This window comes from Lontra canadensis, unplaced genomic scaffold, assembly GCF_010015895.1.
Source record: "Lontra canadensis isolate GAN:19392208 unplaced genomic scaffold, GSC_riverotter_1.0 scaffold80, whole genome shotgun sequence".
Taxonomy (NCBI): domain Eukaryota; kingdom Metazoa; phylum Chordata; class Mammalia; order Carnivora; family Mustelidae; genus Lontra; species Lontra canadensis.
The window spans coordinates 9242039-9269600 of NW_022631074.1; the positions used below are offsets into that span (position 1 = coordinate 9242039).

A 27562-nucleotide genomic window follows, 5' to 3' on the forward strand; every position below is an offset into this window, starting at 1 on the left:
GCGTATCACTGCTACTATAAAATCTCAGTGCAATTTTTAAAAGGTAGTTAACGTTGAGAATTCAGACTATTCTCTTCCTGACCACCTACGGATTTGATTCTGGGGACAGTAATCTCATCACCGATTATGGCTAGTGTAAATCTCTTTAGGCGATCACACAGCTAAACCAGGGTACAGGCATACTTCCTCTGCCAAGTCACGCTTCCGACTTTTCACACCAGTGTTATCTCCACTCCCTACCCACAGTATCAGTTTTCAGGACTCCACGGTCTGTGGCCTATAAGACCCCGGAAAGCCTCCGTGGGAGGGCAGCGGGGAAACTGGCGCACGCGTGGCCAGCTGTGTTCTTCCGCCGTTGCCACCACGCTCTGCGCGTGCCCGGTAAAAACGCAGAGGTACTTCCTCGCCCACCCCAGCGTGTTGGAATTGCAGATGTTTTCCTGCGAGTCTGAGAAAGACGTGGGCGGAAAAACGCGCACACAGCGAACGCGACGCCAAGCATTTCCCAGCAGGCTGTGCGCACGCCTACAACTCCCATCATGCTCCATTTGGGACACCGCTTCACTTCGCAAGAAGGCGGCCGTTCACCCCGCCACCTGTCTTCACACCTTTAATATTCCTTGGTGTGCCTCTGACGTTCCCCGGAGGTCTTCAATCCCGTAAACAAGAGCACCAAGGCTACACTTAGAAGTTCAAGGAGGCGTGGCTTAGGGACCGGAAGAACGTCCGGTTGCCAAGGGAACCCCACGCGCCTAGGCGCCGGCCCAGCCACTGATGCTCCCGCTGAGGCACAGGCAGCGGGTTCACCCAACTTGTAGAACCGGCCTTGCTCAGGAGCAGGGATTCTTACAGAGGCGGCATAGAGACGAAGGCTGAGAGACGCTCGATATTTATCCCACAAACGGATACGAGCGAGTGGTCGGTTCCTGTTCTCTTCAGCCCCTGGGCCCGCAGGATTAACTTCAAAAACCAGGTATGCTTCCCGTTCCCTCCGCCCTTGTTTTATAGCCAGCGCCGCCGCCGCCACCACCGCTCCTGTCGCATTTTGGAATTGCACTTTGCTTTACTGTTTTTCACTCCGTACCGTTGTTTCTAAAGTGTAAGAGGTGGAAAAGGACAGAGGATTTATGCGGTTAGTACTAGGGATCTCAGAAGGCTCATGGTTTGGGCGAATTTGTTCGGTTTTATCACCGCCCAGATTTCGTGTTTTTATTTGGTGTGTGGGAAATGTTTGAAATGTCATCCTCAAGAACAAACACGAATAAAAATGTTTGAAGTACTAAAAATGTGCTATAATTCACTCTAGGAACTTTTTTTTTAAGTTTACGCAGTACCATTCATGGTGTGTTTCTTTGCCCTGTTACTGTCTGCGGCTTACTACCTTCCAAGCTCTTTACTGTGGATAACATCCTAATTCTTCAAGACTTTTATGGCAGCAAGTAATCCTTTAGAAAGCAGTTTCTCAGATAACAACCAGGAGAATGTGATTGGCTGGTGCGCAGTAAAACAGTAAGATAACAAAAAATTAAGGATAGAGCAGAGCCATATTGAACCCTAAAAGCTGCACGTGGACTTCGTTCTGAAAGCCAGCAGTTCTCAGTAGTAACTGTACATCAGAAATACTGTGTCGTTTTTTTAAAATACTGATGCCCTAATCCCATCACCAGAAATACTAATTCAGTAGTTGATTCCAGGGTGCAGCCAAAGTTGCGAATCATGGCTTTAGGCATAGGGAGCTACATATAAAACTTTATCTCCCATTGTGCGCAGAGGGCATGGTGAACAAATGTTGAGTGGCTTAAATCGTTATCTATGCTCCTTTCATACATGGGAAAAGTAAAAAGTTACAGAAATGTATGATTACTAAGAAATAGAAACATATATGTATAAGGCTATAATTAACATCTTTTAGAACAATTGACTTCTGAAGTATATGTCCCAAAATATTTCATTAACAAACATTAGTTTTAATAATCTATGAAAAAGGGCTGGAAAATCACAATCCAGTATTCTTTGGAAAGTGAATATTCAAGTATCAAGTGTTTGACAGTCAGTGCTTTCTAGTGGATGCCCAGAGGATGATGATGTGAGAAGTGGTCATTTTTTAAAAAAATTTGTTCAAAATTGTATGGAAAATGGAAAACAAGATTTTTTTAACAAGTTAACGTATAATGTATTATTTGCTTCAGGAGTGAGATATTATCTTTTTATCAATATGTTCAGTACAATAAATAACAAAGTGAGGATAGCAAATCTACTTTTGAATTAAAGTAGTCTGTGTAAGTTATTTCATGGTTTAGAAGGCTAACGTATTGTCGATTCTACAAATGTTCCTTAAGCTGAGATTTAAAGGAATGGGTTGAGTGAGATTTGAGTCTCCAACACAAGGAGAAAAGTGGTACAACTGAGAACCTGAAATCAAACCCATCCCTTAGATAAGACAACTGTGAATCTCTTATAGGCCCCAAGCTCTTGTGGGGCACTGTGCCTGCCCTTTTCTGCACATCATTGAAATTTGGTTTTGAAATTTCTCAGTATGCTCCCCCAAGGGGCCTAAGCAAAAATCCGCGATGCCGCTTCCATTTGAAACGTTGTCTTGGAAACCTCATCATTTAAGTTGCTGCAGCTTCACATCCTTCAAGGTATGGGCCTTGCTTAGGATAGTGTGAGGTAAAAAATACTAAAGGAGTTGCGGGATGACAGGCTCCTGGAACTTTAGATGGAGAGGAGAATAAATCAATCAAATTAGATGAATATTTAGAGAACTTTGAAAATGGTGGTTAGGAGAGTAATGGGAAATATTTTGGACGTAGGCAGATTGTAGTCATTGCTGTAGCAGTCCCTGCACCAGTTGAGGGCTGGCAACAGGGATATCTCTCTTCTCCCATGATAATGTTTTGGGGAGTGATGGACCCAAGGGGAACCCCTTTGGAAAGTTTCATTTAGAAAGTTCATAGCAGGTTATGAGCAAGTGATATTTGTAGCAATATAGTATATATTAAAGTAAATATATCTGTTAATATTTGTTTTGTTTGATAGAAAATGCAACTTAAACCAAATATAATCAAGCAAACAAACAAAAACAGTGAATTTAATATTTATTGCTTCAGATTATTGCATAGTACAACAGTGGGGTTGGCTTCAGAAGATTTATTTAGCTCAAATAGTGTAACCAAAATCTTAGTTTTTCTCCTTTCTGATCTGCCTTCTATTTTCTGAACTTTAGCATTTGGCTCTACATGGACTCCTTTGCCCACACATTGTTCCGGGTTTCTAGAAAGGCTACAGATACTTTCAAGATCACAAGTGGCAGACTCCATGTGATACTGAGTTTAACAATATTTTCATCTTAAATATTATAATTTACCAGAAGACATATACAGCTATTTCAAGGGCATTGTTCTTTGTGTTGCCTAGGGATATAAGCTGCCAATCTGCATTTCAGATAAGGCTCCTTTGTGCTAATCAGCTTAAACTTTGTTTAGTAAATACAATGCTACATTAACATGGCTTTTCTGATTGTGTCTTTAAATTATTAATTTTTTTTTTATGATCATGCTTATATTTTCCAGACCTAAGTTGCCTGTGATTGATATATCTTTTTTACTTTCTAATTTGTAGCTGGTTTGTAAATATTTGAATCACATTATGGGATTGCTAGACAGACTTTCAGGCTTGCTTGGCCTAAAGAAGAAGGAGGTTCATGTTTTGTGCCTTGGGCTGGATAATAGTGGCAAAACAACAATCATTAACAAACTTAAACCTTCAAATGTAAGTATCTTTGTTAGATGCTTTATGTATTTTCTGTTAGAGAAAGTTAACATGCAGAATTATTTTGTTTGCCATCATTACTTCATATAGTCATATTTTGAAATCCTATTAACCTTATAGTACCTTAAAGTAATAAATGTCAATCAGACATAATTTACAGTGTATTTTATGCAGATATATAGGTGAGTCTTGATTATTTAAGCTGGAATATTTTCCAAATGTCTTTTTTTTTCTTAAAAAATCCTAACAAATTTGTGAAATTCACTTTTAGGTAGCATTGCTTTCTTTTTGGCTCCCTCTTTACAAGAGAAACAAAACAGAGGGAATGGTGAATCATTTTTATGGGTTCAGTGGATAATTAGCAGCTTCCCAGGAATGTGGTATGCATATCAGTAATAGTAAGCAGAATGACTTTAAGTCATTTAAGTAATAAGTATATGAACATGTAATTTTAATAATTGAAAAATAAGTAAAGCTAGCACATTCAACACATGGTACATAGAAGTTGGGTTTTTGCTACATAAAAAGAAAACCCTTATAACAGTAGACTAAATAAGATAGAACCTTCTTTTTCTAATCTAAGTAAGTCCAGTGGAGGTCTTCCAGGGCTGGTAGTGCAGCTATGTAGTCAGTCATGAGACATCTAGGCATCTTCTATCTTCCTGTCCTGCTGTTCTAAGTGCACCATTTTCATCTTCAAGATCTCCACATGGTCACCTTGGTTAACTGTATTCTAAGTCACAGGGAGGAGAAAAGAACAAGGCAAAAGAAGAGGCCCACTTGCTAAATAAGCCTTCTTTAAAGAACTTACCCAGAAGCACCAAGTAATGATTCCCAACTTCTGTCTCATTGGCTACCCCTATCTGTAAATGAAGCTGGATTTTTTTTTTTTTAAAGCAGGTCATAGTGCTGCTTCCAAAAATAATAGGGGTCTTAAAAGTATGGAAGAAGAGGAGGATGGATATTGGATAGACAACTAACATTTACAGTTGTAAATACACTTATTTAGGCAAAAGCCATTAGTGAATTAATGAAAAATGTAGAGTGAAAAAATAATATAAACTGCATACAGATAGGGCAGAAACTAAGAAGCTGATACTGTTAATGACTAAATGGCTAGAGGATGGGAAATAATTGCTCCTAAATATGGTAGTTGCCTCCAGACAGTGTTTTGGGTTGGGCAGAATAAGCAGCCTTACTACTCCATTTTCTTTTGCAGTAGCTTCAGTTTTACCTTTGGAGATTGCTCTGAAATACAAAAACACCATTATTTCTTTTTTTGTTTGTTTTTTCCCCTGGTCATTATTCCCTTCTACATAGAGGCGTTTACCACATAAGAACAGCTAACTGCTGGTGTATTTTCCGTTGGGAGTTAGTATGAGATGGTCAGGATAAGAAACCAAAAATGGATTTGGAAGGCAATTCAGGTGTTTTAAGGAGTTCCTCAGCTGAATTGGGAGTCAGCTGAGGTATGCATGCTGAAGTCAGGCAAAGATAAAAAATATCAGCTTTATTTAATTTTGGAGGGCAAGGGTTAGGTCTGTTTAGAGGACTTACTAACACTCCATTGTATTGAGATTGACCTCCCAAAACTTTGGGGTTTCCTCCTTGGGGAAAGATCCTACTCTTCTAGAGTCATTTCTTGGCTAAGATCAGATGAGAGTGAGTGCTTGTGAGAGGCATATGGCACTAAAATGAGAGAGTAGAGAGACACAGAACCAAGAATGCTCGGTTCTGTCCCACAAACTGAACAAAGGAGTAATTCTCTACCCATGGAGAGGAATAAATTGAAGGAGGTGAGTTAGAGAAATACCATTTAATGAAGTTTTTTCTATATGTGAAATAGGGAAAAAAGGTTAAAAAAGCCCACATACATTAGAAATCTATCTCCTGATCTAGGTGATTATAAGAAATTTATCAGTTCTTAAAAGGGAGATAAAGCATCCTACACAGTTGAATGGGGTCCAGAATTGAACTTAAGAGAACAGTGAGTATATGTTTAAAGTAGAACCATATCCAATTGTGCTTTGGCCCATAATCAGTACTGTAGATCAGCTATGAGCAGATCAGGCTGGGTTAATGCTTAAGAATCTCAGTGACTGATGACCTGAACTTCTGTAGGTAAACCTATCAGCAGTAATCAAGGGTATAAGGAAGTATTTTTAGGTAAGGGCCTAGTCTATCAGAGGGGTTTACATTTTACATTTTTCTCTACATTAAGGAATTGCCTCAAAAGTGAAAATAATAATAATAATAATAATAATAATAATAATTTTTTAAACTAGTCTTGGGTGGCTATGGTTAAGTGTCTTGATGCTTGATTTCAGCTTAGGTCATGATCTCAGGGTCCTGGGATTGAGCCCTCTTTTGGGCTATGAGCTCACACGGAGTCTGCTCCAGATTCTCTTCCTTTCCCTCTGCCCCTCCTCTCTCTCTCTCTCTCTTGCTCAAATAAATAAATAAAATCTTTAAAAAAAAATTACTCTCAAATAGGTAGAAAATAACTGAAACCAGAGCCACCATTAATAGCCACAAAATGGTGCCATGGTGGCTCAGTCAGTTAAGCATCTGACTCTTGTTTTTGGCTCAGGTCATGATCTCAGGGTCGTGGAAGTGAGCTCCATATCGGGCTCTGTGCTGAGCGTGGAGCCTGCTTGGGATTTCCTCTCTCCCTCTCCCACCCCCTCACTTTTCCTTCTCTTAAAAATAATATATAGCCACAAAATGGACCAGTTCCCAATGTCTGCTGTACTCAAATGGGCAGAAATAACATTCAAAAAACAACATAGAAATTACAGTCTCTTTCCATCATCCCCAATCTTATAGGGATTTTCCAAGACATGGTTATTACCATAGGAATAATCTTGGATATGAATGGGAATACCTTTCTTCTCCGAACAAGGATGTACTTTTAAAGACATTTGCTCTTATTTTTTAACCTACTTAGGGATTTTCTTTTCATAATTTCTTTTGTCATGTCTAGGGATTTGGGTCAGAAAGGGGAGATACCATGTACTCTGTCTGTGATCTTAAAATACTCTAATACCCCCATTTCAAACTGGCCTTGTGACCTCTTAACCCTGTCTAATGCACCATGTTAGTTAGGGAGAGCCCGCAGGAAAACCTGGGTACACAGCCAATAAATAAGGCTTTTTAATTAATCTTCCAATGCTTTCCAGCATCCCTGTTTCTCTGTTATCTCTGGTAAATTATGGAACTAGCCTAGACTTGCTATAGGGCTGTTTTAAGGGGATCACCTATTTTCTGATACCACTTCCTGAGACTTAATCTTTAGTCTTTAGTCAATTATCCTGTCTCCACAGAAGAGTTGACCTCTAGATCCTGAGAGCACAGTAAGTTGTTTTGCGTTTTTTTTCTGTTTTATTTTGTTTTGTTTTTGTTTTTAATTTGGTGTTGATAGCCAAAAGACCACTTGAAATAGAATTTCTTAAAGACCTCAAAACTTCTATCACACAGGTATAGATAAAACACTTGTTTCCTCCATGTATCTGAACTGAAGAAATCTCTTGTGAACTTACATCCACTATTGGAAACATAATTTTTAATGAATTAAGTTAATTACAGAAATCTACAATGCAAAAAAATTCACATAACTCATTTTATAGTTGTGTCTCTTATTTTTTGTGGGTAAAATCAGTTTCTAGATAACTAGATACTTCTGGACCCAAACTGGCTTTAGGCTATCTTAATGCTGATTTATTGTCAATGTATTGAGGTTGCTGGTGTTTTCTAAACTGATGAATGAGGGTGGGGAGACATTTTAACCTGATGACTCAAGAATGTGGTTTTAAGTGTATTTTCTTAGAAATGTACCCTATAAGTACCTTTTTTTCCCAATTTGCATTACCTCCCTTTGCCAGCATAAATCCTGTCATACTACCACATCATCCAGATTTATGTTCTCTCCCTCTCCCTCTATCCATCCTCCTGCTGATGTGTACTCTCTCTCTCTATCCTTAAAAGAAAAAAAAAAAGTGATGGGAAGAAAGTTGATTAATTTTATCCTTGTTAAGTAGAACAGCAAGTTAAAAGAGAAGCTCTGGAAACAAAAAAAGTCTGTGAAGAAGTTGGGTGATTGTGGAGAGGCTAGGCAAGTGTTCTAATTACAGTTCAGTGAAGATAGGGCTACTATTTTGAGGTATATTTTCTGAGATTTCTTTAAACATTTAATTTCCCCACTTTTTTATTACTAGTATTTTTTGCTAATAGTAATAGCTGGTGATTTTATCATAATTGTGATCAAAATCAAAAGTCAAAACAATGGAGTATTTTGGGACAACAAAAGTTAGGAAACTATTCCAAAGTTTTTTGTGCAGTGAAGAAACCATACCGTAAGGACTGAGGCAGGAATCTGAATGGCAGGAAATAAATTCTAACATAAACAGAATGATATTTTTGGAAGAATAAGGCAGCTCACAGGATGGAAAGAAAAGCTGAATAAACAAGCTTTAGAAAGGCAAAACCAGGCATCTCCAGGGAGGCCTTTTCACTACTACATTACTTATAAGGTGATTAAGTTTCAGTGACTTTTCAGCTACTGTCTTTTCATTTGAATTTTAAATTTCCAGAAGTGGACTACCAAATTGAACATAATGGTTTAGAGCAACAATTTACCTTCTACTCCTGTTTTCACACAAATGCAACATGATGAACTAAAAGTTTTTTGTTTTTCTTTTAAAGTTGTACTGTGGCTGTATAGAGAAAATTGGAAAGACTAAAGTTAATGACAGTATACTTATGGTATTTGTTTAGTATTTGCTGAATATGTCCAATGGACCAGATACTGTGTTGAGTATATTGCATTCAGTAACTCATTTAATTATCATGATAACTTTACAAGTTAAAGATAATAATAGATTTCACATTTGAGAAAACTAAGGTTTGGAGAAGTTGAGTAGCTAGTCTAAGGAGGCACATTAACGATTAGGAGTAATTAGAAGGTTTTTGTAGTAAATCAAAGCAAGAAATGATAAGGGCCTGAACTAAGTTAGTGAGATAGGACCAACTTACATAAAAAATGTAAGAAAAGGAGGAGTCAAGAATAACTCCTAGGTTATCAGAAAGTAGATGGTGTTTTTTATTCAAAAGGAGGAATAGTTTTGATGGTGGAAGTGTTAGGAGGCATTTAATGTCTTGTCAGTTTAAGGTGTTTTAATTGCCTTTGGGACTTGCTAACAGATCTCCTGGTATACTCTTGCCCCCTTGTAATCTCTTCTCCATACAGAATTCCCCACCATGGCCTTCAAGGCTCCACAGCTCTTTGTTACATAGAGCTGTCTGCTTACCCAGTATGTTTTAGACATACAGGCATTATACTTTGCCTGAGTGGCAAGTTCCTGCTTGCATTAGGATCATTGTACTGGCTAATTCCTTTGACTGGAATGTTCTTTACCAAGATCTTGTTATAACTTTTCTCCTTTTTCATATTCACTCTTGGGTCAGATATGACCTCCTCAGAGAGACTTTTTCTCAGCATCCTTTGCCCATGCCCCAAACCATCCCTCCTCCCCCACTGCCTCCCATCCCCAATTCACCTTTCACTACACCTAACACTGTCTGAAATCATGTTCACTTGTAGTTTACCGGGTTACTGTTGTTTACTTTCTCTAGATAATAAGCTCCATGAAAGCAGGGACCATGTAGATTCACCATCTAGACATGAGAACAGTCTGCAGTAGCATATATAAACTCAATAAGTATGTGGTGAAAGATTATAAAGTCCTATATGTGAACTCAGAATGACTCATGAATCCACTTTACAGCTATGGGAACTTGCAGCAAGCCACAAAATGTGAATTAAGACATAAACATTTCGTAATTAATAAATCTTAAACTTCTGTAAAGAATTCACACACAGTGATCCCACTGCAAAAATTATAGTTTTGTTTAATTGTCATCTCCTCAGTGACAAATTTTAGAATTGGAAACCTGGATGCTTTTTTTAGCCCAAGGGAAAATTCATGTTTTGTAGTTGCAGATTTCTCAATTTATCTTTTCTCTTGAAGGCTCAATCACAAGATATAGTTCCAACCATAGGATTCAGCATAGAGAAATTCAAATCATCCAGGTAATTCACTTTATTATACTTGTGACTAAGAAGTTGTGGGTGAAAAGTGATAATATTAGATCTACCTAGTCATTCTTTCTACTCTTAGAAAAAGTAATTTGTTGTTTCAGAAGTCCACAGAAGGTAAATTATTTGTACCACTACCTCTGGATTATTTTTTAGAATTTAGACTTTAGACAAATTCTGATAATCTCATTAGCAAGGAAAGCATCTTTTTTATGTGTTATTCATTACAAAATCATTTATATTACAAAATTTGTTTTGTGGGACTCATACTTGAAAATTGGCTCAAGTTTAATATTGTATATTCAAGGGTTGTTTCTTTGAAAACAATTTAAAATTTTAAGTAAAAGTGATACCTTAATTTAGTATCTTATAATGTAGTCATGGTTTGTTTTGTTTCGGTGTTTGGTTTTGTTTTGTTTTGTTTTGTTTTTTCTGTAGTTTGTCTTTTACAGTGTTTGACATGTCAGGTCAAGGAAGATACAGAAATCTCTGGGAACACTATTATAAGTAAGTATGTTTATAAGTGTTGGTTAACTAGGTGAATGCATTTTAATAAAAATGATTAACAAATTCAAAGGATTACATGGGCTAGGAGTCACTATTTATTTTTCATATAATTTAAGCACATTTTCTTTTTTTTTTTTTTTAAAGATTTTATTTATTTATTTGACAGAGAGAGACCACAAGTAGTCAGAGAGGCAGGCAGAGAGAGAGAGGAGGAAGCAGGCTCCCTGCTGAGCACAGAGCCGGATGTGGGGCTCGACCCCAGGACCCTGGGATCATGACCCAAGGTGAAGGCAGAGGCTTAACCCACTGAGCCACCCAGGCGCCCCTAAGCACATTTTCTAATGAAAAAGTGAAAATGTTTTATAATGAAAAAGTATAATCATAGTTCATATTGTTTCTCAGATTCTTCAGACCGTTCATGACCTTGCATCTTTGCATATACTTCTCTCTCTGTTTTTAATGCCCTGTTCTATTTTGTTGCAGTTTAAAGTTAATATAGTCATGCTTTAAGGTTAACTCAGAAGTCACCTCCTCTGTGAAATTCCACCATTTTGCCTGGTTACTCTGTTCCCAGTGTCCACACAGTATTTTACCATACTATTTATGTCTTCAAGTCGTGTACCATAGCTACCTCTCTAACGAGGGTGTAAACTGCTCAAGAGCAGGGATTATTTCTTATTCAGGTTATTTCTTCAAGGTCAAGTATGATGCCAGACATATAGATCAGTAAGTATTTATTAAACAAATTTAGTTAAAATAACAGTAGTAACTAACAGTTGATCCATTTGTTCTAAAAGCAGTTCTAAACAAGTATTTTTCAGCATATGCTAATAAAGTGCTCACTAGTTACTTCAGATTAAGAATGGTCAAGTTCCTAGTACCCAGATTATTTTGCCCTCTCAGGATTTGCGTGTGGTAGTAAAACGAATTCATTAATTGTTCATATTGCAAGGACTCTTCATGTAAAAGCAATGTAACTTACTTTTGGAGTCTGAACTTACACCAGTATCCCTTGACTAACTGCCCTTCTGTCATTAGGAATTCTTGCCTTGGAATGGTAATGAGATGACTGCCAGGTCAGATTTTAATTTTTATTGAATAGTTCTTTCCTGCTAATGTGGGAATGAACCTTGTGTTTCCTCAGCCAAAGGAGATTTTTTACAGATATTCTTTTCAATGAGTGCTTTAATAGATTGAAATCATGTTTAAATTGTACAGATCTAGAGGACCTCTGAGATACAGAGAAAAGAGTTCTTCAGATTTGAGAGTCAGTTTGGTAAAGGAAAAGTGGCACGTTTATGGTACCTTACATTAAATTCTCTGGGGAAATGTGAATTGTTTTGGGGGGTTTTTTGGATTTTTTTTTTTTTTTTTTTTTTTTTTTTTTTTTTAAGGAAACCTGAGTTTTCAGTTTAGGATTTTTTTTTCTTCTTCCTCCAGTTAGTTGATAATTCTTTTTTTATTTAAATGTGTTTATTTTAGCTACTATTTTAAAAATAACATTTATTTTAATTACAGATAACAAAAATACATAGAAAATAGTTTCAAGAAAAGGAACCATTTCAGATTTTAATTCCTTTTCCTTCAAAACCTTACTGGAAGAAATTAATTAGGAACGCTGTAGCTAAATTGTAGGTTGAATAGTGAATCTGGTTACTATGGAGACATCTACAATAATAGACTATATCTGTCTTTTTCTAATTATGAAAGAACAAGTGCATTTTAATCTATTAGACCAAAAGAGGTTAAAAAGATTAAGTCTACTATGGCAAAATAAGTCACTTTTATGGTGGGAATGTAACATCTTTTTCAGAGAAATTTATCAGTATCTTTTAAAATGAAAAATTTTCGGGCGCCTGGGTGGCTCAGTGGGTTAAGCCGCTGCCTTCGGCTCAGGTCATGATCTCAGGGTTCTGGGATCGAGTCCCGCATTGGGCTCTCTGCTCGACAGGGAGCCTGCTTCCCTCTCTCTCTCTGCCTGCCTCTCTGTCTACTTGTGATCTCGGTCTGTCAAATAAATAAATAAAATCTTTAAAAAAAAATAAAATAAAATAAAATAAAATGAAAAATTTTCTTGCTCTCTAGCCGTATTTTTTTTTTCTTGAAGAAGTATCCTATGGCTAGCACTTGTGGACAAAGATATAGATAGAAGAAAATGTTTTGAACACTGTTTATAATGACATATCTCAATTATAAAAAGAATATTACTACTCTTAACAAAAATATGTACTTGGTATATATAGAGAAGAAAAATAATTTAGTGGCATGTGCACCAAACCATTGATAACATTTGTTTTTGGAACACTAAGATTTGAAAGGAAGTTTACTTTGTTATTTATTTGATATTGTAACTTTGATTATTGTATAATTATTGCTATTATCTTTATAATATGAAAAATAAAGTATAAAATATAAGGAGTACACATTTTTTAATATTTAGAAAATATAGAAAAGAATATAAAATTTTTTTCTATAAATCTCACTACTAATAAATTTACCGTTGTTAATCTTTTTGTGTTTTTCCTTTTGAAATATAAAATATATACTTTACATAATTGAGAAAAGAGTCTTCTAAATTATGTACCACATACAGTTTTTTACCCTGCTTTTTTAGATAACATTCAATGATCAGAATAAATCAGGAAAGACATACAAAGAATATAACTAATGACTGGCTGCTTATTATTTTTTCATATGCCTATGCCTGTTTTTTAATCATTCTGTTTTTGGACATAAAAGCTATTCTCAGTTGTTGAAGATTATAAATAATCCTCCAGTTAACACACCTTGCTGCATAAATCTTTGTCATAGTTCATGATTCCTTAGCATAAATTCCAGAAATGTAATTACTGGCTCAAAGAGATTGAACATTTTTAAAACTATTGGCAGATATTTCCAATCATATCTGTTTCTGTGGCTACAGGTAATGTATGACTGGTGATAACCTATGTTCATTTTTTTTTAAATGATAGGAGAAAATGGTACTCAAAAGTGTTTTATTTTTATATTCATGTAATTGCTAATGATATTGAACTTTTAAATTCTTAGTTTGTGAATGAAATAAGTGATTCACAGAAATAGGTAAAAGGCCCAATAAATATATGCAAAGATAGTGAACTTTACGAGCAATTAATGAAATACAGTATAAAATATTATGTTGGGGGCGCCTGGGTGGCTCAGTGGGTTAAAGCCTTTGCCTTCGGCTCAGGTCATGATCCCAGCGTCTTGGGATCGAGCCCCGCATCGGGCTCTCCGCTCAGCGGGAAGCCTGCTTCCTCCTCTCTCTCTGACTGCCTCTCTGCCTACTTGTGATCTCTGTCTGTCAAATAAATAAATAAAATCTTTAAAAAAATAAATAAATAAAATAAAATATTATGTTGTTAGAATGACAGAAATGGAAGAGGATGTTAAGAGCCGTGTTGGAAAGGGGGTGAGAGAAGTACTGGTAGTATAAATTGTTAAAGTATTTCTGGAATACAGTTTGTCAATGTTTACCTAAAACTTTAAATTTTGTATGTATTCCTAGAAATTCCTAATTACAAGTCTTAAGATATCTAGAAATTTTAAAAATGTATTTAGGAGGATTTTTATTCCAAAGTTTTTCACAGTAATAAAAATTAAAAAGAATCTCTAGGTTCACAGTATTTGATGACATATCCACGCAATGGGATATTTTATAATCATTAAAAGAAAGGTGCAGAGGGAATCAGTGATTTTTTTTTAAGTACCACTGTGTTCGGTAAATGAATCCTTAAGCCATTTCAGTGGCTGGTTTTCAGCTTAAAAAAAAAATGAAATAGAATAAAATAAAAGCTATTTGTAAGTATTATTTCTGGAAACTTATTTCAAATGTAGTTACATATACTTATGTGTTTACTGCATCCTAATATAAAATGTATTTTTCACTATGGTTATGGTAAGAAATATTTGAGAAACACTGGTGTAGAACTTTAATGTTTCATTAAAAAGTAGTTCAAACTATACTGCAAAAAAAGATCAAGGAAATGTATGTGAGAAAGGCAGGGTATAAAACAACAAGATTCCATTTAAGTACAAATGTAGGTACTTCTATGTGAATATACAGAAAAAAAATGACAAAATTGATTTACCCGAGAATACTAATAATGATTGCATTTGTGTAATAGGATTATAGTTTTATTTATAATTTTTAAAAATTATGAAATAAGCATTAAATTACCATATTATCAACCAACCTAAAATAAATTATTTTATATGAAATATGACTAATGGTAACGTATTAGTCACTCATATAAACTAATACGTAATGAAAAGATAATACAGAGGGTAAGAAATGCAAATGAATGCAAACGTGGAAAAATGTATAAATTTACCTTTAATTTTTCTCATTCTTTATACAGAGAAGGACAAGCCATTATTTTTGTCATTGATAGTAGTGATAGATTAAGAATGGTTGTAGCCAAAGAAGAACTTGATACTCTGCTGAATCATCCAGGTAGTGTGTCTGTGATATCTGTGCTTTAGGATCTGTTTATATAAGATTTTTTTTTTTTTTTTTTTTGCTCTTTGGTATTGGCAGAAGTGTTCTATGTAGTTCTCTCTTATTTACAATTTTAAAATTTTTCTTACTGAAACATAATTAACATACAGTGTTCTATTAGTTTCAGGTATATAATATAATGATTCAACAGCTCTGTACATTAATGAATGTATTACTCCCCTTTGTTTTTGAATTTTAAAATACAGTAATTATTCAGAATTCATATCTACCGATAGCATCTTGTATTTTTTAAATTTCAAAGCAGTGTTTTCCAGGTCTCCAACCTTTATTTTCCCCAAAATTAAAATGTTCTTCTGATTGCATAAATAATATGTGTCAAGAGCAAAAAATGGAGACAGGAAAAAAAGAAAGAAGTAAAAATCCATGTATTTGAACTGTTATTAGAATTATTTTGGTTACTATGTTTGCAGACATGTATATATATACAGCATTTCTTACATATTTATTCGAGAACTCTTCTAAAACAGATATTTTCTGTATTTATTTATTTATTTATTAAAGATTGTATTTATTTGTCAGAGAGAGAGAGCACAAACAGGCAGAGTGGCAGGCAGAGGCAGAGAGAGAAGCAGGCTCCCGGCTGAGCAAGAAGCCTGATGCTGGACTCGATTCCAGGACTCTGGGATCATGACCTGAGCCAAAGGCAGATGCTTAACCAACTGAGCCACCCAGGGGCCCCTCTTTTCTGTTTTTAAACTCTAACTGCCAGCCCTACCCTCTTTTCAAAATACCAGTACTAACAATTTGGTATTTTTTTCTTGTTATTACTTACTAATTTGGGGTCATATTCTCTACACTCTTCTGCATCTACCTATTCTTGGAGAACACTAAACTAAACTAACACTAAACTAAACTAAATTAGAACACTAAATGCCAGAAATCCTTTTTTTTTAAAGGATAAATTTATTATTTATTTGACAGACATTGCTCACAAGTAGGCAGAGAGGCAGGCAGAGAGAGAAGGAAGCAGACTCCTTGCTGAGCAGAGAGCCAGATGCGGAGCTCGATCGCAGGACCCTGGGATCATGACCTGAGCCGAAGGCAGAGGTTTTAACCCACTAAGCCACCCAGGCGCCCCTGGAAATTCTTTTAAGTCAATGTATATATGTAATTATTCTTTTTAATAGTGACTAATATGCTGTACTATGAGTATAGCGACCATTTATTCTATTTTACCTATTATTGGATATTCTTTTTTTTCTCCACAATACATTTCTCAAGTAAGTATTGTGGAACTCTGCATTTCTAGCTTTATTCATGGGAAAAGATTTAAGTGGTCTTTGTGCTATGACTTTTAGGAAGAGGTGATGGTTTAAAAGAAGTGTGTATTTGTTAGGAATAGATTGGAAATAGTGTGAGGCTTTCTAACAGTTCTTCCTGTTTAACCACAATAACTGTTAATTTTATTGAACAACCTTAAGCTTATTCATATATTTGGGGTAATAATTATCTAGCCTGTACATTTTATGTGACTCTTTCACTTCTAAAAACTTAAGTCTTTAAATGGGTTATCTGGATTGAGAATGCATTTTTGATCATGCATTCCCTTTGTGTTAATCTTTCCACTTTTCTTCAAAAACTGTTAAAATGTTGCCAAAAAGATGAAATGATTCCTACAAAATCAGCTTCAAATACATTGGAAACCTTGGTTTCCTTAGCTGAAGCCTTGTCCAAGTAAGTTATCTTTATGTACTGATGAATTTATTTTGGGGGATAGATTCCCAAGGAAGGATTTCTCAGCTGAGGTATATGTGAACTTTAAAATTTTTTAAATTTAATTTTACTTTCTTACTGAAATATAGTTGACATACAATGTTACATTAGTTTCAGGTATATAATATAGTGATTTAACAGTTGTATATATCATGTGGTGCTTACCACAATTAGTGTAGTTACTATCTGTCACCATACAAAGTTATTACAATATTATTGACTATATTCCCTATGCTGTACTTTTTATCTCAGTGACTTACTCATTTCAGAATTGGAAGTCTGTACCTCTTAATCCCTTCACCTATTTCGCCCATCCCTCCCACCCTGTCTCCTCTGGCAACCACCAGTTTGTTCTCTATATTTATGAGTCTTTCTTTTGTTGTGTTTTTATTCACTTGTTTTGGTTTTTAGATTCTGGATATAAGTGAAATCATGGTATTTGTTTTTCTCTGACTTATTTCACTTAGCTTAACACTCTCTAGGTCTATCTACCTTGTCACAAATGGCAAGATCTTGTCCCTTATGGCTGAGTAATATTCTATTGTTTACCACATCTTCTTATCTATTCATCTGATAATGGACATTTAGGATCCTTCTGTTTCTTGTTACTCTAAATAATGCTGCAGTACACATAGGGGTGCATATTTCTTTTCAAAATTGTTTTTGTTTTCTTGGAATAAATACCCAGTACTGGAATTATTGGCTTGTATGGTATTTCTAAGAATTTTAATTTTTTGAGGAAATTCCATACTGTTTTCCATAGTGGCTGAACCAATTTACATTCCCACCAATAGTGCATTAGGGTTCCCTTTTCTTTACATTCTCACCAACACTTGATTTTCTTGTTTTTTTGATACTAGCCATTCTGACTGGTATGAGGTGATATCTCACTATAGTTTTTGTTTGTATTTTCCTGATGATTAGTGATACTGAACATCTTTTCTATTTGCCATCAGTATGTCTTCTTCAGAGAAATATCTTTTCAGGTCCTCTGCCATTTTCAAATTGGATTATTAGTGTTTTTTGGTATTAGTTGTATGAGATTTTTATATATTTTGGAAATTAATCTCCTATCAGATATATGATTTGGAAATACTTCCTCCCATTCAGTAGGTTGCCTTTTCATTTTGTTGATAGTTTCCTTCACTGTGTAAAAGCTTTTTAGGTTAATGTAGTACCACTAGTTTATTTTTCTCTTATATACCTTGCCTGAGGGAAAAATGTTGCTACAGCTGATATCCAAGAGATTACTATATCTTCTTATTGGAGTTTTATGGATTTGGGTCTTACATTTAGGTCTTTAATCCATTTTGAGTTTATTTTTATATATGGTGTAAGGAAGTGGTTCAGTTTAATTCTTCTGCGTGTAGCTATCCAGTTATTCCAACAGCATGTATTGAAAAGACTGTCTTTTCCCATTGTATTTTCTTGCCGCCTCTGTCGTAGATGAGGTGAACATAAAAGCATGGGTTTATTTCTGGGTTCTCTATTCTGTTTCATTGATCTGTGTGTCCATTTTTGTACCAGTGCAATACTATTTTGATTACTATAGCTTTGTATTATAGCTTCATATCTGGGATTGTGATACCTTCAGCTTTGTTCTTCTCAAGATTGCTTTGGCTATTTGGAGTCTTTTGTGGTTCATACAAATTTTAGAATTATTTGTTCTATTTCAGTGAGAAATACTACTGGTATTTTGATGGGAATTGCATTAAATCTGTAGGTTCCTTTGGGTAGTACAGACATTTTAACAGTATTCTTCTAATCCATGAGCTTAGTGTATCTTTCCATTTGTGTTGTCTTCAGTTTCTTTCATCAGTGCCTTATAATTTTCAGAGTACAAGTCTTTTACCTCCTTGATTAAGGTTATTCCTAGGCATTTTATTCTTTTTGTTGCAGTTGTAAATGGGATTGTTTTCTTAATTTCTCTTTTTGCTGCTTCATTATTGGTATATACAACAAATTTCTGTTTATTTTGTATCCTGTAACTTTATTGAATTCATTTATTAGTTTCAGTAGTTTTTGGTGGAACTTTTGGTTTTACTGTATATACTATGTTATTTGTAAGCAGTGAGTGACAGTTTTACTTTTCTCTGCCAGTTTATATACCTTTTATTTCTTTTTCTTGTCTAATTACTGTGGCTACGACAGTAACCACAATAAAAGTGGCAAGAGTAGACATCATTGTCTTGTTCCTACTTTTAGAGGAAAAACATTGTTTTCTACCATCGAGTATTATATTAGCTGTGAGTTTTTCATATGTGGCCTTATTATGTTGAGGTATGTTCTCTCTAACCCCACTTTGTTGAGAGTTTCTTATCATAAACTGATGTTATATTTTGTCAAATGCTTTTTTTGCATCATGTGGTTTTTATCCTTCATTTTGTTCATGGGGTATATCATGTTGATTTACTTGCTAATACTGAACCATGCTTGCATCCCTGGAATAAATCTAACTTTACCATGTTGTATGATCCTTTTAATGTATTGTTGAGTTCAATTGGTGAATATTTTGTTGAGGATTTTTGCATATATGTTCATCAAGAATACTGACCAGTAATATTTTTTTTAGAGTGTTTTGTCTGGTTTTGGTATCAGAGTAATGCTGGCCTTTTAGAATGAATTTGGAAGGTTTCTTTCTTCTTCTATTTTTTGGAATAGTTTGAGAAGGGTAAGTATTAACTCTTCTTTAAATGTTTGGTAGAATTCACCTGTGAAGCCCACGGATCCTGGACTTTTGTTTTTTGGGAGTCTTTTGTTTTTGATTCAATTTTATTACTAGCAGTCAGTCTGTTCAGATTTTCTGTGTCTTCCCGATTCTGTCTTGGAAGATTGTATGTTTCTAGGAATTTATCCATTTATTCCAGGTTGTCCAATTTGTTGGTATATAATTTTTCATAGCAGTCTGTTATAATCCTTGGTATTTCTGTGGTTCTTCAGTCTTCTCCTCTTTCATTTCTGATTGTATTCATTTGGGTTCTTTATGTCTTTTTTCCTGGATGAGTTGGCTAAAGGTATATCAGTTTTATTTATATTGGTTTCATTGATCTTTTCAGTTGGCTTTTTAGTCTCTATGTCATTTATTTTCTCCTGGAACTTTATTTCCTCCTTCTAGTAACTTTGGGCTTTGTTTGTTGTTCTTTTTCTATTTCTGTTAGGCAAAGGATCGTAATGTTTATTTGAGATTTTTTTGTTGTCATTTTTTGATGTAGGCCTGCATTGCTATAAACTTCCCTCTTAGAACTGTTCTTGTGAGGAGTGCCTGGGTGGCTCAGTTGGTTAAGTGTTGGACTCTTGATTTCAGCTCAGGTAATTATCTCATGGGTTGTGGGAAGTGAGCCCTGCATTTGCTTCTCTCTTTCTCCCTCTCCCTCTGTCCCTCTACTCCTCTGTGTATTCTCTCTCTCTCTCAAAAAGAGATCTTGAGAAAGAAATCTTGGGAAAAAAAAAAAAAAAACTGCTTTTGCAGGACGTCTGGATTGGTCAGTTGGTGAAGTGTCTGACTTTATTTTGGGTAAGGTCATGATCTTGGGTTTCTGAGGTCAAGTCCTGCATCAGGCTCTGCACTCAATTCAGAGTCTGCTTGAGATTCTCTCTCTCCCTTTGCCCTCCCCCTATGCTGCTTATGATAATCTCTCTTAAATAAAAATTAATAAATAAAATCTTTATAAAAAAAGAACTGCTTTTTGCTATTTCCGTAAAATTTTGAACTATCATGTTTTCATTTTTGTCTCTAAGTATTTTTATTTCCTTTTTAATTTCATCATTGACCCATTGGTTGTTTAATTTCCATGTATTTGTGTTTTTTCTGTTCATTTGCTTGTAATTGATTTCTTGTTTTATACCGTTGTCAGAAAAGATGCTTGATATGATTTGAGTCTCCTTAAATTTATTGAGACTTGTTTTGTGGCCTAACATGTGATCTGTCTTGGAGAATATTCCATTTGTACTTGAAAAGAATGTATTCTGCTGTTTGGGGATAGAATATTCTGTGTATATCTGTTAAATCCACCTGGTGTTCATGCAAGCCACTGAATAAAGTTCCTTATTGATTTTCTGTCTAAATGATCTATCTACTGATGTAAATGGGGTCTTAAAGCCCCCTACTATACTTGTATTATGGTCAACTTCTCCCTTTATGTCTGTTAATACTCACTTTATATATTCAGGTGTTTCTATGTTGGATGCTTTGGTATTTACAATTTACAATTGTTATATCCTCTTGTTGGATTGATTTCTTAATCATTATGCAATGGTCTCTTTTTTTGTCTCTTGTTACAGTATATGTTTTAAAATATATGTTATCTGGCATGAGTGCTGCTACCCCAGCCTTCTTTTGCTTTTTTTTGCATGGAATATCTTTTTCCATGCTTTCATTTTCTGTGTCTGTGTCTTAAGGTCCTGAAGTAGTCTCTTGTAGGCAATACATAGTTGAGTCTTGTTTTTTTAATCCATTCGGTCACCCTGTATATGAACATTTTTAATTGAAGTATAAGCTGTTCACAGTCAGATGCTCAGGTCTTAAGTTATATTTCAGTAATTTTGACAAATGCATAGATTCATATAACTACACTGCCTGTCAAGAAATATTTTCACTACCCCAGAATGTTCTTTCACACCCCTTCCCAATCAACACTTCACACCTCATACCAGGGAACTAATCTGATTTCTATCACCAGATTAATTTTGCCTCTCCTACAGTTTCATATAAATGGGAGTAAGAGCACATACATTTTCATGCATAGGTTTTTTTTATTTGGCATAATGTTTTGGGGAGTCATCTATGTTGTTGTATATATCACTTGATTATTCCTTTTTATTCCAATGTAACATTCTATTATGTATGTATACCATAGTTTGTTTATCCAGTATCCTGTTCAGTGACATCCAGACTGTTTCTAGTTTAGGACTAGTATGAATAAACCTGATATAAACATTCTTGTAAAAGGCTTTTTATAGACATGTTTTCATTTCTCTTCAAAAAATTCCTAGGAATGATACTGCTGGGTCATAGGATAGATGTGTGGGTGATATTTAAAGAATTTCAAAGTGGTCAAACTATTTTATTGTTAGTAACATAAATGAGAGTTCCAGTTTCTGCATCTCCTTTCCAATGATTAATTTTTTTTTTTAAATTTTAGCCTTTCGATTGAGTATATAATAGGATCTCATTGTGCTTTTAATTTGTATATTACTGGTGATTATTGTTGATCACTTTTGCGTATTCTGTTTGCCAGTCTTGTACATTCTCTTATAAAATGTCTTTTTAAGTCTTTTGCCCATTCATTAATTTGGTTGTCTTCTTATTATTGAAATTTAACATTTCTTTATAAGTTCTTTGTTAAATAAAAGACCTTTATTTAACACATATTTTATTAAACACATATTTTTAACAATTATAACAATTGTATTATAATAATTGTTATAATTGTTATAATAATTATATAACAAATATAACATATATTTTATTAAACACATATATTTAACAAAAAAATATATGTGTTTTGAAGATTTCTCATCAGTCTGTGTCTTGCCTGTTTATTTTCCTCACAGTATCTTTTAATGAATAGATACATCTAATTTTGTTGAAGTATAATTTATCAATTTTTCTTTTAAATACAAGCTTTCTGTGTACAAGCTTTCTGTGTACTCGCTAAAAAAAATCTGTGCCTAACCTAAGTTTTCTAACATATTCTCCTATGTTTTCTTCTAGAAGCTTCATAGTTCTGGCTTTTATGTTTAGATCTGAGATCCATCCTGAATTTTTGCACTTTCTTCATACAGCTATCCCAATTATTCCAAAATATTTGTTTGAAAAAAATTTTTTTTCACTGAATCACTTGTCAAAATCATCTGACTTTCATACTTACTGAATTTAATTTGAAAAAAAAAAGCATATATATATATATACATATATATACACACACCAATTTCTGGACTCTGTGTTCCATTCCATTTATCTCTTTTATGGCTTTTCACATTTGGCCTTTTACCATGGATTTATAATAAATCCTGAAGTCAAATAGGATAAATCCTCCAAACTTGATCTACTTTTTCAAGATGATTTTGGTAGTTCTAGTTGTTCCATATTTCAAATAAGTTTTTAGATCAACTTATTAATTTTTTTGAAAAACTTGAGATTTTATTTTAATCATATTTGGGGATAGTTGACATCTTAACATTGGACTTAACACTGAATGTTCCACCTCATGAGCATGGTATGTCACTTAATATGTTTATGCTTTTCTTTATGGTTGTCTGTAGGGGTCTTATACATCATTCATTCAGCTTACCCATTAGTTTTTTATATTTTTGAAGCTACTATAAATAGTATATTTTATTTCATATTCTAATGGCTCATTGTTAGTATAGGAAAATATTGACTTTGTATTCTGGGAGGATTTTAAATATATTCACTCTCATAGTTTTTCTGTATATTTCTTCAAATTTTCTATGTCTAAAGCCCAACATCAACAGAAATTCTACTGCTGCTTTTTTTTTTTTTTTTTTTTTTAAAGATTTTATTTATTTATTTGACAGACAGAGATCACAAGTAGACAGAGAGGCAGGCAGAGAGAGAGAGGGAAGCAGGCTCCCTGATGAGCAGAGAGCCCGATGCGGGACTCGATCCCAGGACCCCGAGATCATGACCTGAGCCGAAGGCAGCGGCTTAACCCACTGAGCCACCCAGGCGCCCCTACTGCTGCTTTTTTAACCTTTATGCCTTTTATTCTTTTTCCTATCTCACTGCACTGGCTAGGACCTTCAGTACAATATTGAATAAAAATGCTAAGTTTTGTCTTATTCCTACTTTCTTCCTGTCCTAAATCCTGGTGCTTGCTTCTCTTCCTTACTAATCAGTGTCCTTTGTGGCATTTTGTTGTTGTTGTTCCAGAATAGGGCACTTTTTCCCTTCATTAAAAACCTGTTCAGGTGATACCCTTTTTCCCCAGGGATTTTCTTAATGGCATATGGAAATTCTGTCTGGATCTCTTGGTTGGCAGACGCTGCTTCTTCTGTTATTTTGACATTTTTTAAGGCAAACCTCTTTCTGAAATTACCAAACCATCAAATTCTCTACCTTCCCATTGCTTTATGTTCATATAGTAACTTCACCTTTTCTTGAATCATGTTAGAATCTATACTATAGGAATGCCTTTTTATAGCAATTCTGCACCCACACAGAAGCTACATTTTCAGTATGAGGTAAAAAGGTATTTCATGAAAAGTACAAGATTTTCTTGCCTGCTGGTGTAACTACAACAATGGCTTCATGAATTACCTTTTATTTTTTCACAATGGCCCTTATACTGCATTCATTTATCTTGAAATGGTAGACATCCATAACTGCAGATCTCAAATCTGTGATACTATCAAGTAATTCAACTTTTTCGTCTAATGACATGACTTTTCTGTGGTTCTTGGGAGCACTTCCAGCATGACTGGTGGTACTTTGTATGGGTCCCGTGGTTTAATTCAGGATGTACAGTATTGCACAAAATAAAAAAATATGTGAGAACTGTGAGAGATAGCTTTTTGTGGTACACAATTTCCTGGAGAAAGGAACTGTTTATGTAGAATGATTAGTATCACATAGCATTTTAAGCAGATACTTCCAACACTTGAGCTCACTGCAATAGTAGCTACAGGAGATGGCTATGAAATTATTAACAGTGGTACAGTATTACTACAATTTTATGCAGTTATGATTTAATACTGCATCTTTCACTCATTTGCATTTTTCTTAACTGTGAATGCTACCATATTTGGTTTATGTGTGTATAAGTATTGATAAATTTTAACTTTTTATAATAGATTTGTTTCTTTTATGGTAGTAAGTGGTAGAATCATCTCATTTCTAAATATATATTATGCCTTCATGAGATGCCCAACCTTTTCTTAATTTTCCTTCAGGGTTTCTAAGCTTCATGATTTGTTTACAGGATTTTTCAAATTGTTGCAAATCTCCAAAATATTCTTCAATATATTTACTGAAAAAAAAGGCACGAGTAAGTGGACTTGCATAATTCAAGCCCATGTTGTTCACTATCATTATCATTCATCCATTGATAGACACTTAGGTTGTTTCTATACCTTATTGCCATTCTTTACATTTATTTTACCACTAATTATGATGCTCACTAGGGTTTGCTTATATCTTTATTGGGTCAAGGAAATTTTCTGTTATTCCTAATTTTTCAAAAGGTTCCATTATAGCCTAGTGTTATAATTTACCAAATACTTTTTCTACATCTGTTACAGCAGTAATACTACACTGTATTCACATCTGTTAAACCAAACATACATTCCTGGGTTAAACCTCATTTGAATATTAACCTTTCGATATATCACTGAGTTGGATTTGCTAACATTTTATTAAAAATTTTTGGTTTTGTGCTCATAAGGTTTTTGGTTTATAACTTTCTTAAAATGCTTTAGTCATCAGGGTGATAGAGGCCTTATAAAATGAGTTGGAAAATATTCTTTTTCTTTTTACTTTATTTTTTGGATTGGGTAGAATTGGTATTATTTCATCCTTAAAATGTTTGATAGAAGCCATCAGGGTTGGGATTTTGTGTGTGTTGGTGGGGAATATAATGGAGTAAGAGGGACTATGAATTAGGAGTTAAATTTCATTAAATGATAAAAGGCTATTAAAGTTTTGTATTTCTCCTTAGGTCACTTTTGGTAATTTTTGACCAGATTTTAAAATTAATTTATGTTATCAAGTTTACTGACATAAAACTGTTTATATTATCCTCTTACTATCCTTTTAATGTCTGTAAGATCTGTGTATGTTCCTTTGTTTCTGATATTGATCATTTGTTTCCCCCATTTTTTCTTGCTCAATTTTTTAAAGAGTTTATTGGTTTTATTAACTTTCTATGAACTCTGGCTTTGTTAATTTCTTCTGTTGGTTGTTTTTAAAAAATTTTGTTTATTTCTCTTGTTTTATTATGAATTTTATGTACATATATATATATATATATATATATATATAGTATCTCATTGTCTGTTACCTTTTTCAGATAGAAGTAGAAATCATTGGTTTTACACCTTTTCTAATATGAGCATTTAAAGCAGTACATATTCTCTAAGGATTTAGTTACATGTCACAGATTTTGATGTTTATTTCCTTTTTTATTTAGTGTGAAGTATTTTCTAACTTACCTTGTGAGTTCTTTTTTGATCTTTAGATTTTTTAGTAGTGTATTATTTAATTTCCATATATGGGAATTTTCTAGGTTTCTTTTTGTTACAAATTTCTAACTTAAATCCATTTGATGGAATAACATATTCTGTAAGATTTCATCCTTAGAAATATTGGGTCAATATTTATGTTGGTCTGGCTTGGTGAATGGTCCATCTGCAGTTAAGTAAAATACGTATTTTGCTGTTGTTGGATGAAAGGTCTATAAATGTCAGTTAATAGTATTCATTTATTAGGTGCATATACAGTTAAAATTGTTTTGTTGTTTTGAGTGAGTGACTTTCATAATTTTTAAATGCCTATCTTTTTCGAAGAGAAAGAGGCAAACCAAGAAACAGATTCTCAACTTTAAAGAAGAAACTGATGGTTACCAGGGGGGAGATGGGAGGGAGATGGGCTAAACAGGTGATGGGGATTGAGGAGGGCACTTGTGATAAGCAAGGGGTTGTTGTATGAGCAGGTGGTAATGTATGGAAGTGTTGAATCACTAGATTGTATACCTGAAACTAATATTACACTGTATGTTAACTAGCTGGAATTTAAATAAAAAATTTTAAAAAGCACTGACATATAATAAACGGCACAGAGAGCAACAAGTGTCTGTCTTTTCCCTTCATCTTGAACACTACTTTGTCTAATAATAATGTAGCCATGTGAGCTTTCTTACATTTAAATGTATGCATGTTTTTCCATCCAGTTCCTCTTGGCTTGTTTGTGTCCTTATGTTTAAAGTGTGTTTCTTGTAAACATTGTATGATTATGTGTGGCTTTTTTACCCATTCTGACATTCTCTGTTTCAGGGTAAATTCTAGCTGGACTAAATATTTAAATGTAAAAATCACACCAATGCAGCAGTAGAAGAAACTATGGAAGAAGTTTAAAATAATTCTGGGGCAAGAGGAGGCCTTTCCAGCTATAACACAGAACCCAGAATCCTAAAAGATTGATGAATTTGACTACATAAAAAGTTTTTAATTACAAAACAAACCATGAGCAGTCAAAGGCAAATGACGAGCAAGGGGGTTATTTGCAGTTCATATCAGAGCTACAGGACTTTTTTCCTTACTACTTATGGTGTTCCTACAAATCCTAAGAAAATAAAAACTTAGGGGTTCCTGGGTGGCTCTGTCAGTTAAGCGGCTGCCTTGGCTCTGTTCAGGATCCCAGGGTCCTGCATCAGGCTCTCTGCTCAGTGGGGAGCCTGCTTCTCCCTCTCCCTGTGCTTGTCACTTCCCCTGCTTGTGTTTCCTTTTCCTGTCAAATAAATAAAATTTTAAAAAGAGAGAGAAACTTAATTGAAAAATGGGGAGTGGCGCCTGAGTAGTTCAGTCAGTTAAGAGTCTGCCTTCAGCTTAGGTCCTGATCCCAGGGTCCTTGGATGGATCCTGGAGTCAGGCTCCCAGCTCAGAGGGAAGTCTGCTTCTCCTCTCTCTCTGTCCCTCAGCCCCATTCATGCTTTCCTTCTCGTTCTCTCTCAAAAAAATAAAATCTTTTTAAAAAAAATGGGAAAAGGTTTGGGTAAGATAGTTCATTAAAAAAAGAAATAGAACCATCTTTTGAATATATACAAAAATTCTTGACCTTTCTCAAAACAAAGTAAACATATTCTGATAATACTTTTTACCTATCCACCATCATAAAAAGATCAATAGGTTTGATAACACTCTTGGCAAGGGTACTGGAAATGTTCATTCTTACACATTATTGTTGATATATAAATTGATAC

At 34.5% G+C, this 27562-nt stretch overlaps 1 protein-coding gene across 4 annotated transcripts in view; it reads left to right on the top strand.

Annotated features, from left to right (window-relative positions):
- Positions 1–649: 649 nt before the first annotated feature.
- Positions 650–27562, top strand: part of ARL6 (ADP ribosylation factor like GTPase 6) — a 47309-nt gene continuing 20396 nt past the window's right edge. Inside the window, exons 1-5 of one of the 4 annotated variants that reach the window (XM_032882245.1) lie at positions 650–973; positions 3622–3771; positions 9798–9859; positions 10304–10372; positions 14752–14846. In XM_032882245.1, coding sequence (XP_032738136.1) covers positions 3649–3771; positions 9798–9859; positions 10304–10372; positions 14752–14846 — 349 coding nt within the window. In that variant the 5' untranslated portion in view covers positions 650–973; positions 3622–3648. The remainder of the gene's footprint in view (positions 974–3621; positions 3772–9797; positions 9860–10303; positions 10373–14751; positions 14847–27562) is intronic. The other 3 variants (XM_032882246.1, XM_032882248.1, XM_032882247.1) reach the window with 3 other exon arrangements.